This window comes from Grampus griseus (assembly GCF_964374135.1).
Source record: "Grampus griseus genome assembly, chromosome: 21".
NCBI classification, from domain to species: domain Eukaryota; kingdom Metazoa; phylum Chordata; class Mammalia; order Artiodactyla; family Delphinidae; genus Grampus; species Grampus griseus.
The window spans coordinates 33,866,564-33,878,669 of NC_139015.1; the positions used below are offsets into that span (position 1 = coordinate 33,866,564).

General features: G+C 53.5%; 1 protein-coding gene across 1 annotated transcript in view; it reads left to right on the forward strand.

Annotated features, from left to right (window-relative positions):
- CSGALNACT1 (chondroitin sulfate N-acetylgalactosaminyltransferase 1) overlaps nucleotides 1–12,106 on the forward strand; it is an 84,832-nt gene extending 72,726 nt beyond the window's left edge. The window contains exons 6-7 of the mRNA XM_082680316.1: nucleotides 7,584–7,665; nucleotides 10,193–12,106. Of these exons, the coding sequence (XP_082536442.1) occupies nucleotides 7,584–7,665; nucleotides 10,193–10,482 (372 nt within the window). The 3' untranslated portion in view covers nucleotides 10,483–12,106. The remainder of the gene's footprint in view (nucleotides 1–7,583; nucleotides 7,666–10,192) is intronic.

Below are 12,106 nucleotides of genomic sequence, written 5' to 3' on the forward strand. Positions count from 1 at the left end.
CTGTACATACTGTGTGTACGCATGTGCTTTATACATAAACACAGTAAGAGTTTTTCACTACTTAGAGGTGATATCACTCCTGTTGAGACAGAAAAACTTCATGTTTCCTTTCCATAGAGTTCTAAGCTTCTAATAGGGATTGAGGCGGGGAATGGGATGCAGGATTTATTTTCTTTCAACCAATCAGAATAAAAGTTCCTTTGATTTTAAATAAAGTACTGCTTTACATTTGACATTGAATAGGATTAATGTTTCAACTTCAAATCAAGACCTTATTTGCTTTCAAGGAATTCATTTCATTTCACAGTTTAAAAGTTTTATGCTTTTATTGCCATTCCTGCAGGGAAGCTCAAGGTCTGGCATGGTCCAGCCAGCTTCTCAGGTCCTCAGAATTAGTGGTCAAGTCAGAAACAGAACTCAGATTGCTGTGTCCACAGCTCCGAGGCCTCTGAGTTATCCTGCAGCCTTTACCAGTCACCTCCGAATACAGCTGAGACCTTCCACAGAGCACACGGGTCTGGTATTTTAGGAGTCAGTATTTATGGCTATTTATCCTAGAAAGAGCAATTGTCTCTGAGACAAAGGGGTCTCTGTCAAAAAAGAAAAGCATCCGTTATGTTCTTACTGGATGAGCCATTTCTGGAGCACTTGCTGCCCATAGAGAGCTAGTTGAGGTGTGCGTGGGGCAGTCAGGGACTGGAGCAGTTTCCTATGCGTGGCAGTGATGCCCCAGGTCATTTCACTCACTCACTTCTTTCTCCTAGACTCGCCCAGGTTCACACAACCAGCTAGAGCTCAGGCCAAGACCAGAATTCCCTTATCTAGTGTGGCAGAGACAGAGTTGCTTAAGTTCTAGGTGAGAGCGGAAATAGAAAGGGAAATGACCAGAGGAGAGCCTCAAACTCCTGAAGTTAATATGGTGGAGAGAAAACATGTGGGTGCAGAGAAGGTATAAAATAACAGGTAGTGATTGGAGGTGGGTAAATTAGGAGAGGCTTCCTGCCAGGGGTTCCTTTTGGCTCAGTCTTGAAAGATACGACACATGTATATTAATAAATTCTTGAGAGCCTGCACTGGAGTACATCAGTATCAAGGTGACAGGAAAGCCCAGGTCCAGAATGCGGCTGTGACAGATGACTGCCATGTGCAAATGGGAGCCTTGGCCAGCAGCCCTGTAAATACAACCTTGGTAGTCAGTGTACCACTTATTGCTTCTGGCTGTTGCCACTGACAGTTGATAACGTTTGCCTGCAGATAGAGGCGAGAAACCAAATTTACAGGGATTTTTTTGTGTGTTCAGGTTACTTCTTTCTTTACATTTGAGTACAGACCATTAGTAATCAGTAGTAAGTGAAATCATGGGGTTTCATACTAATATTTAATTTGTAGAGTTTTAAACCTGAGGTGAAACTTGCTGATGCTTTAATGTAGAAACAGCCTTCCGAGAAAGGAATAACCCTCATTTATGTAACCGCTAACTTTAGACATCCCCTCTCTTGGTTTGAGCCTTGTCAGTTCCTGCTGAGGCCACTGCAGGAGTCATCTAGATCCATCTCTCCCTCACACTCCAGTCTCTCCTTCACCCTCGGCCAGAGATGCGTTTCCAAAACACAGATTAATTCCACTAAAAAAAAAACCTTTGAAGGCATAAAGTCAGTGGTGTGCTCAGAAGTGTTTAAAGCCCACTCTCCGAAGCGGGAAGGAGCTGGCTCCCAGCGCCGGCTGTCTATCTTCAGGGAGTCAGTCCTCCCACAGGGCCTGGTGCAGGCTCCCCCATGACGTCTCTGGACAGGGCTGGGAAGAGACTTCCTTGCCCAGGTGGTGGGCTGGTCCAGGCCGTGCCAGCACAGCCCTGAATCCTGATTCTTTGGGGGATGAACTGCCCTCCACAATCTGACTCTCGTACTGATCACCGGGCAAATGTCTGTAAACCCGACCCCAGCACCTGGGCTTGATGCCAGCCGGAGCACCCCTGCCCCGTGTCTCCTGAGCTGCCCTCCCCCGAGGGCCATCTCCTCTCCGGCACTGATGCCCACAGTGCCTGGCCGCTCGCTCTGCCACGTGGTCCTGCCCGGCACTGTCTGACGACTGGTCAACGTACGCCTGGTCTGCGGATCCTGTCCTCACCTCTCTCTCGTTACACCCTTCTCTCTCCTTTAGTCCAAAGAGTACTACACCACTGACCTGCATTTCAGTTTAAATTTCTAAAAAGTGCTGACTGGGCCTGGTCCGTCCTTTTAGTCTGTTTCTGTTTGTTCAGGAAGCAGACATTCGCTGAGAACAGAAGTCACATTAACAGATGCCACGTCCGTGGCCTTTGGGCAGCCGGCACTCTGCCCACGTTGTCGTGTAACAGTCAGTAAGGTGAAAAGGAGTGCTACGCTCATGTCACGGGTGAGAACGTTGAAGCTCAGAGGCATGTGTCACTTGCTCAGACGCCCTCAGCGCTGGGTGGCAGGTCGGGAACTCAAGTGATGGGGCCAGACTGCGACAGCTGGGGGCAGGGGCACGTTCTCCACATCCGCGTGCTTCCAGGGGGCAGAGGGTCTGGCTTTGGGTTGCAGGCTCCCTGGGCAGAGTCCTGGTCCAGCAGGATGCCCTTCAGAAGACACTTCATTTTTTTTTTTAATTTATTTTTGGCTGTGTTGGGTTTTTGTTGCTGCGTGTGGGCTTTCTCTAGCTGCAGCGAGCGGGGGCTGCACTTTGTTGCCGTGCGCAGTCTTCTCATTGCTGTGGCTTCTCTTGTTGCAGAGCACAGGCTCTAGGTGTGCGAGCTTCAGTAGTTGTGGCTTGTAGGCTCAGTAGTTGTGGCTCACGGGCTCAGTAGTTGTGGCTTGTGGGCTCTAGAGCGCAGGCTCAGTAGTTGTGGCACATGGGCTCAGTTGCTCTGCAGTATGTGGGATCTTCCCAGACCAGGGCTCGAACCCGTGTCCCCTGCATTGGCAAACGGATCCTGAACCACTGTGCCACCGGGGAAGTCCCAACACTTCACTTTTTCATGCAGATGCCGATGAAAGGAGACTTGTAGAAAAGTGTGGGTTAGTACAAATCCTGGAGGAGGTGGCAATTGAGTCCATTCTTAGACCAATTGTTTGAAAGCCGTGGCTTGAGAAACACCTTATTTGTCAAGAAATGGACACCGTCATGGCCAGCCTGGTGCTGGTCTGGGCTCGGCCTCGACTGGCTGAGTGATCGTGGGCAGGTCATGCTGCCTCCCAGCCTGAGGCCCGTGCACACCACACGCAGCCCCTGGGATCCTGTGCATGTGACCCCTGAGCCTCAGGGCCCAGCCCACGCAGGGTGTATGGGGGGCGGCAGCCCGGCCTCGGGACCCCTGCAGCCCAGGCTGTCTGCCGCTCACTGCGTGACTGCACAGCCCAGTGCACGGTGAATTCACAGGCCCAGTACTCAGGATTTACTAAGACTTCAAGGCAACAACGGCAGAGCCTCACATCAGGCACAAGGCCTGTAAACCCGGGGCCCATGGGGTTTCCGGTGACGTGAGGCGGGCCAAACGCAGCCTCGGTTCCTGGGAGACTCTCTCCGGTTTAGAGGAAATACTCTGCCTGAGAATTTGTAACTGATTTTATTTTCCAGCCCAGATTGCTTCCCTGGCATTTGCCAAGTCAGCCACGTGGAGCCCCACAGGTGTGGCTGAACCTGTGGGGCCTCAGGGAGGAGCCTTCCCACATCTGTGGGGAGAGGCACTGATTTGTGCTTTATGTTTTGGTCCTGATAGGAAGTTATCACTCCCGTCACATGACCTCCCTCAGAGCGCGTGTCTGGGGGCTCCCCGAGGGAGGGCGGACGTGACCACTGTCCGGTTGTCCGGTTGTGGTGTGTCGTGCCGGGCAGAGCCTGCTGGGATCCGGGTGCAGAGGGTGCTGGGGGTCGGAAGGGGGCATGGTCTTGAGGACACAGCCCTGGAAGCAGAGGAGTGAGATCCAGGGCAGGGGGATGGTCCTCTTAGAGTATCATCTCCATCTCCTTCACGGTAGTAGACGTCACGCGCATGTGTAGCTCCGTGTAGGAGCTTGGGGCAGAGGTTCTAAGAAGTCGAGCCGTCTGCTTAGAACCCAGGAAGGGGAAAGCGTTTCTGCCTGTGGGTCCAGAGCCCAAGGTTCTGAGAGCTTCCTCAGTGGACTCCGAGGCCTGGGCTGAGCCCCTCACTGCTGAGAATTCCCTACCCCAGCCGTCTCCGTTTCCACTGGCCGGTTGTTCCTCACTTGTTCCTTGGAGAAGGAGTGACTGAGTGCCTGCTGGGTGCTGGATTGGACCTGCCCATCCAGCCTGAACGAGACCAAGGCCCTGAGCTTACGTTCACCAGCGGTGGTGGGTGAGGACAGCAGGCGGAAACAGCCCCTCGACAGGAGGGTTTCAGAGAGCCCTCACGTTACAGAGAAAATAAACCAGCTGATGTGACGTGACACTGGCGGGGGGTCAGGGTGACTGCTCTGAGCAGAGCCCAGTGGTGAGCAGGAAAGGGTGACCCCAGCCGGGCAGACTGCGGGTGTCCAGCCTTGGAGACCTGTGAGCTGGCACATTCGAGGGGACAGGGGATGGACAGGGCAGGCAGGGGCAGGTCACGTGGGGCCTCTGCAGGCCGGATGTTCCTGTGGATTTTATTCTGATTGCCTGGGGGAGGGTGCAGTTAACCCACCGAGGGCTCGGAAAGGGGCTGTGCTGTGGCCTGCCGCATGCTAGAGGCCTCATGGGCTGTCGAGGGCGCTGCTTCAGTTAGCGCCCAGCCCACCTGAGGGGTGTGGACTTGGCACGCGCGCCCGTCTTGCCCACACGGTACATGCCGAGGGCACCACTGGATCTCTTCCCACCAAGGGCTGCACTTCGACGCACTGTTCAGATACTGGCTTTTCATGGCCTGCGAGCTTTAAAGCCCCCGTTAGTAAGTGTTTGTGTAGCTCATTCCCTGCTCACAAGTCAGTTTGCCTCTGTCACACTGTCCCCAGGTGAGGGTCATACCTTGCCGGGCACTGTGTCCGCTCAAGGGTCCTGGGAGGCTACCTCTGCAGTCCCTCCAGGGCTTCTCCCTAAGCGCTGGCCCGTTGTTTTCCCTGTGTGGATGGGTCCTGGGAGGCTGCCTCTGCAGTCCCTCTAGGGCTTCTCCCTAAGCGCTGGCCCGTTGTTTTCCCTGTGTGGATGGGTCCTGGGAGGCCACCTCTGCAGTCCCTCTAGGGCTTCTCCCTAAGCGCTGGCCCGTTGTTTTCCCTGTGTGGATGGGTCCTGGGAGGCTACCTCTGCAGTCCCTCTAGGGCTTCTCCCTAAGCGCTGGCCCGTTGTTTTCCCTGTGTGGATGGGTCCTGGGAGGCTGCCTCTGCAGTCCCTCTAGGGCTTCTCCCTAAGCGCTGGCCCGTTGTTTTCCCTGTGTGGATGGGTCCTGGGAGGCTACCTCTGCAGTCCCTCTAGGGCTTCTCCCTAAGCGCTGGCCCGTTGTTTTCCCTGTGTGGATGGGTCCTGGGAGGCTACCTCTGCAGTCCCTCTAGGGCTTCTCCCTAAGCGCTGGCCCGTTGTTTTCCCTGTGTGGATGGGTCCTGGGAGGCTGCCTCTGCAGTCCCTCTAGGGCTTCTCCCTAAGCGCTGGCCCGTTGTTTTCCCTGTGTGGATGGGTCCTGGGAGGCTACCTCTGCAGTCCCTCTAGGGCTTCTCCCTAAGCGCTGGCCCATTGTTTTCCCTGTGTGGAGCTTCCTCTCTTAAATGCCAGGTAGACCACTGCCAAATATTTGAAGTTCGAATGCTGCACGGCTCTTTGCATTTTTTATATATATAAATTTATTTTATTTATTTATTTTTGGCTTTGCTGCGCACGGGCTTTCTCTAGTTGCAGCGAGTGGGGGCTACTCTTTGTTGTGGTGCGGGGGCTTCTTATCGTGGTGGCTTCTCTTGTTGAGGAGCACGGGCTCTAGACGCGAAGGCTTCAGTAGTTGTGGCATGTGGGCTCAGTAGTTGTGGCTCGCAGGCTCTAGAGCATAGGCTCAGTAGCTGTGGCTCACGGGCTTAGTTGCTCTGAGGCATGTGGGATCTTCCCGGACCAGGGCTCGAACCTGTGTCCCCTGCATTGGCCAGGCAGACTCTTTAACCACTGCGCCACCAGGGGAGCCCTCTTTGACTGCATTTTTACCCAGGCCATGTCTGTGTCCCGGCCACCAGAAAGGACAGTGAGCCATTAGCTGTGGCAGAGACAGTGTACCTGCCATGACTGGGATGGAACAGAAACCATTTTTTAAAAATGACTCAGTGGAAAATTTTCCTGACTTTCCTGCCCTGTGAAATCTTTCCAGTTGATACTAATGACACTTGTGGCTGGGGAGCTAGCGTACAGCAGGCCTTTGTTCTGGAGTCGAGGGGGAGAGACAGGCCTCTCCCGGCCCTTCTTCTCCTTGGTCTTGATTTGTGCTAACCATAGTGTAAGTGACATCCATGTGTAGGTTGTGGTGAAATAAGATGGTTTCATAGGTTGCAGAGTACAGGAAATGTTAAGTCCATCGCCGCTTCTGCAGGCCATTTGTCAAGTGTAGTTTAGCCTGTGGTACAGGTGGAGTGAGCCCTCGGGAAGGTGGAGGGCAGCAGAGGGGTGAGTATTTGGGTGTCAGGCTGGGAGAGTCCTTGGGGCGACTTGGCTGAATCTCCTCATTAAAGGAACAGAAACAGAGGGACTGAGGGGCCTGCCTGAGGCAGACATGCCGACCAGAGCCCCCCCCCCGGGCGGGATGAGCTCTCTCCAGTTAGCGGGCAACAGGCAGCGCGGGGGCCCTGCTGCGGGACCTCATTTCCTCCTAACACCTACGCGAGCGACCAGGACAAATCCGGAAAAACAGCCATTAGGGTCGCAAACCCACTCCCAGGATTAGTGCAGCCAAAACTACGTAAACGACAAAAACCATTTTAAAATTAGTCTTGCTGCTCCAGCAAATACATTAGAAATGTATTTGCAGAGTGAGACACGGGGCAGGGCCAGGCCCGGCTTTTCATAGCCGGTCCCTGCCTGGAGGCCCCGCACGTGCGTGGGGAGCAATTGATGTTAAAACGGACCGCGGATGAATGGACAGAGCGTGTCCTCAGGACCTGGCCTCTCGGTGCCCTTGTCCAGGGCCAGCAGCGCAGCCTCGGGTTTTCTTTTCAGTCTCTGAGGGAGTCCAGTTCGTGCCCGGGGCCAGGGCGCCTGAATTCTAGGTGGTTCTCTCTCCTTCTCTCAGCTTCCTGAGCCCTTTGCTGGCCGCCCACCTGGCCTGTGGGCCCCAGGCCTCCTTCTCGCCCGTGCAGGTGTCAGGCCAGATGTGTAGGTGGCTTTTCCATGGCGCCGCCCCAAACTGGCTCCCCACCCCGGACCCCACTGCACTGTGAGAGTGTGTGTGTGTGTGTGTTCAAGCCTCTGCCCTGGAAACATTCCGGCCACAGGTGCCCAAAATCACAGAGCCCCTTGGGGACGGGTAGCTTGCTGTGTCCTGACTGTTGTCCACGTCCCCAACCAGGGGGTGGCTGTGTGTCAGCGACGCGCCCCCCATGTGTGACACCCCCATCCATGTTCACTCTGTCCTCCTCCCTCAAGTGATGGTGCCCTCCCTGCAGGTCATAAAGAAGGAAACTGGGTTCTGGAGAGACTTCGGGTTCGGGATGACGTGCCAGTACCGGTCCGACTTCATCAACATAGGTGAGCCCGGGGCCCTGGTCCCTAAGGAGGACGCTCTCCGGCCACGGATGTGGGTGCTGGGCTGAGGGCGCTCGGGCAGTGGGGACCCTGTCTTCTCCTTCAGCATCTCTCAGAGTCCCTGGGGGAGGACAGAAATGAGGGCAAAGTCAGGCTGTTGCATAAAGGCGGCTTCGAAGCAAGTTGTCCAGGGCCTCCCTCCAGCCGGGCCGGGCTCCTGTGTCCTCCGCACAGAACGTTCTCCACGGAGAGGGGATCCACCAGAAAGAAGGGCAGCACGGAGGACTGGGGAAAATCACACAGCAGGAGGATTCCGGTTTCTCTCTGCTGAACCTGTGAAAATTCCAGATGTCACTTCAAGTCCGGAGTGCGCAGTCACTGTCAACACGCACGCAGGCACACATACATGTACACAGATGCATGGACGCGTGCACACGCACACACATGTACATGCACAAGCGCACTCAAACACACACACGCACACGCACACGGCTCCCAGAACACAGAGAGGAAAGGCCTTCTGGTTGCAGATGAGGGACCGAACCTCTCAGAGGCAGATGGACCTCACAGCCGTCGGGGGGCGTAGTCAGGCTCAGCACCGAGGGTCTCCTGTTCCCGGGAAATAGCACACGCCCCCCCTCCCCATGGCAGCACCTACTCAGGTGCCTCTGGAGGGAATAGATCTGTGGATTGTACATGACCGGGGATGAGTGAACAGGCCCAAGCCTTGACCTTGGGCCCAGAGGCTCGGGTGGACCCTGAGCGGGGTGGAGCTAGAGGCCCGCCCTCACGTGGAGATTCCCACCCCTGCGTCCCCCTGGGGCCCCTCAGCCCCCTGTCTTGCTCTCTCCTGGCCCCGTCCCCTCCTGCCTAAGGCTTAGGGCTTCTCTCTGTAAGGTCAGTGAGCCGGTCTGAGGAGGCCAGTTTCTTTTGCTCAGAAGTGCGGTGGACCTCAGGGACTACAGGACCCTCGAAGAGACCACCAAGTTAGAAAGATTAAAAAAACCCAAACGTCTTGAAGTCAAGTCCTGTTAGAAGCAGCAGGACGTGGGGGACATGGGTCTCTGAGTGGTGGGTTTGCTCAGGTTCCCAGCAACTCACCACGGGTGCTCCTTGATTTCTTTAAGAAGTCGTCCTAAATGATCATGTGCAAATCTAATTTCCAAAAGTGACGTATTTTTAAATTGTTCTGAAGGAAATTTCCATGTTGAGAAACTTGTTTCCTCACTCTGTGTACAAGCAAAGGTGATTTTGAGATGATGTACGTTTATCAGTTTTGGAGTTATAACACACTGGATTTTCCTAATGATAGAGCGTAGCTGTCACTGACAACCATGGGGGTGGCAGGCGGGAAGGGGGCTCGTGCTCAGAGCCTCTGGGTCCCATCTGGACCCCCTCGCTCTTTGCCATCCTGTGCATATTTGCAGGTGTCTCTCTTGTACACCTTTTATTTAATAAGTAGTAATGATACCGGTGATGAGAAATCCATCACAGCCAACCAAGCACTGCCCCTTACCCTACTGCCTCATCTGGTTATGGCACCTGCTGCATTTCAGGGTAAAGAAACTAAACTTAAGAGAGGGAAAGTGGCCGCCGGTATGATAACCAAGACTCGAATTCAGGCCGTGACTCAGGATCTTCCTGTCCCACGTCCGGGGGCCACACGGCACCCGTGTTTACCGCCAGGGGTGCAGGCTGGCTTCCCCACTTCCCCCTCCAGTGGAGGTCTGCATCGGAGCAGCGTGGCCTGGGGACTGCAGGGAATCAGGGGCTGCGTGACAAAGACACTGAGTCACTTCTCCACAAAAGGTCCAAGAAATCTCCTCAGTGAGAAAGGAGCGGTGACGACAGCAAGGCCAGTGCTTCTTGGTTCTGTCTGGGACGCCGTGGCTTGAAGTGAAGAGAATATGTGAGGCCGTCTCAGTTTTCAAAGGTGACCCTTCCTCACTGTGTGAAGGAGTCACTAGAACGTGAAACGAGATTCTGTGAGTCAAACTTCAGAACTGTGAGGCCAGTCCCTTTAAAATGACTCCTTTCACCAGCCTGTGGAGGACACACAGCTTCGGGGACCCCCTTTAGTCGATAGGAGGAACAGTGCTTCAGTGGGATGTGAATTCTTCACACCGCAGGGCCCTGGTCTGCAGGAAGAGGCCACGTTCAAAGCATCCCACGAGGTTTCGTTCAGAGGTTTTGGTTGGGACGTTGGGACGCTGCGGCAGCCCTTGGTCTAAGGCTGGGGTATCGCTGACCCCAGAGCTGTTATAATTGCGGCCCGCCACGCTTCTGGGGCCTCCTGGGAGCAGGCGAGGCTGGGATGCTGTGTGCAGTCACGCTGTCTCGGAGCTGGAGCCGCTGCCAGCAAGGCCGTCTGTGTCTGGGGTGTCTGAGCTCTCTGACCCCGGTGGACACTCGTCACTTGGCCGGGCGGGGAGACCGCCCCGAGATGCTCCTACTCTCCACGCAGCGTCCTGTGCTGGCGCGGATCAGGGGGCCCCCGGCAGCGTGTTCAGCAGTGTGTTCTCTCCCACAGGTGGGTTCGACCTGGACATCAAAGGCTGGGGTGGCGAGGACGTGCACCTTTACCGCAAGTACCTGCACAGCAACCTCATCGTGGTGCGGACGCCCGTGCGGGGCCTCTTCCACCTCTGGCATGAGAAGCGCTGCGTAGACGAGCTGACGCCCGAGCAGTACAAGATGTGCATGCAGTCCAAGGCCATGAACGAGGCGTCCCACGGGCAGCTGGGGATGCTGGTTTTCAGGCACGAGATAGAGGCCCACCTCCGCAAACAGAAACAGGAGACAAGGAGCCAGAAAACGTGAGCTCCCAGCGGCCCATGTGGGGAGACGGTTTATTTTTTTTCCTTTTGCAGTTACCAAATGAATGGCTGCAACAAGGAAAAGATTGCCCTGAAGAGCAAGAAAAGAATTTGACTGATGAAAAGAATTTGATGAGTAAAGCAGGCGAGGGGAGAGCCTCCTGTTTCCCTCTGCCTGTTTAGCTTCTGCAACAGGAGCTGAAACCCCTCAACCTGGCTTGCAAAAACAGCCCAAACGCACCCGTCCGGTGTCTGACAAAGGCGGCCTGATCGTGAGATTGTGAGCCTAATGGTGTGTTTACAGCAAAGCAAGAGCTGTTTGTTTTCTATGCTTACTGAAATATTCATGAACAAAGACCAGTTTTGTAAAAAGTTCATTAGAATGGAAGGCCAGCACATCCCTCCCCATCTGAGTGATTATCAGCGGGGCTGTAGTGTCTGGGATGCTGAAATGTCAGGAGGCCGGTGAGGAGAGACCGTGTGAAATTCAAAGATACGCTCATCGTGATCTTTGTGAATATATCAAGCAAAACCAAATGGACTAAAAACGAAAAAGAACCCATAGCTATTATATCATCTCTGCCCAAGATTAACCAAAAATAACCTGCTCATCCATATTTTTGGTTGTAGTTTTAACAATCTGTTAATTTTATTTAAAATACACTTTTTTGGCTTATGAGTTATATTCTGCTTATTTAATTACCAGTTCGCAAGCCTTACTAAGAGAGCATAAGTAGCTACATTTTTACATTTTTTTGAGAAGATACTTTTAGCTGCATTATGAGAACTTTCAGTTCAGAGCATGGGATTGTTACCCACATCCGAGGACTTGGCAGTGCCCTGTGGGCGCTGGACGGCAGACGGTCACCGTGGGGAAGGCGTGGCCTGGGGCTGCTGACCGAACGAGACACAGGGATACTTTATCTGAAGAGTATTTCCAGAGAGGAGCAACTGAACACTGGAGGGAAAGGAAAATGTACTTTTTACCTTAACAGAAAAGGAAACATTCAGACTGGTGATAGAAGTCAGAAAACACATTTTCTCCTCAGGGAAACTGGGGACCACTTTCTTACCTGTTTAAATAAACCAAAGCTGACTGTGTGAACCAAACATTCTCTTTTCCAAGCAGGGTGCTGTTCCTGGCTTCTGGCTTCCACGAGAAGAAACGCAGGAAAATGTCTTTTGTGAAAGGTCGCTCCATCTGCCGGCATCCAGCGGGACGGAGGACTGTGCTGTGTGTTCACCCACCCCAGCCAAGGGGCAGTAACTAATTATTTTTTAAATTAAGCTGTTCTACCCAGTCAACCAAGATGCTTCTGAAAATTGCCTTTTATTATAGTTTCCAACTATTTAAAAACAAAATAAACGCAGTTAACATTGAGTGGTTTCTACATTCATGTGAAAATTATTAGCCAGCACCAGATGCATGAGCTAATTATCTCTCTGGGTCCTTGCCTTCTGTTTGCCCGCAGTCAACTCATTGTTTAAAAGCTTCAGGAACATTCAAGCTGTTGGTGTGTTAAAAAAAAAAAAAAAGCTTTGTATTGATTTGTACTGGTAGTTCATAAAATTTAATTAAAACCCAGGACATGAATGGAAGGTGGCGTTGGACAACTAATAAAATGTGA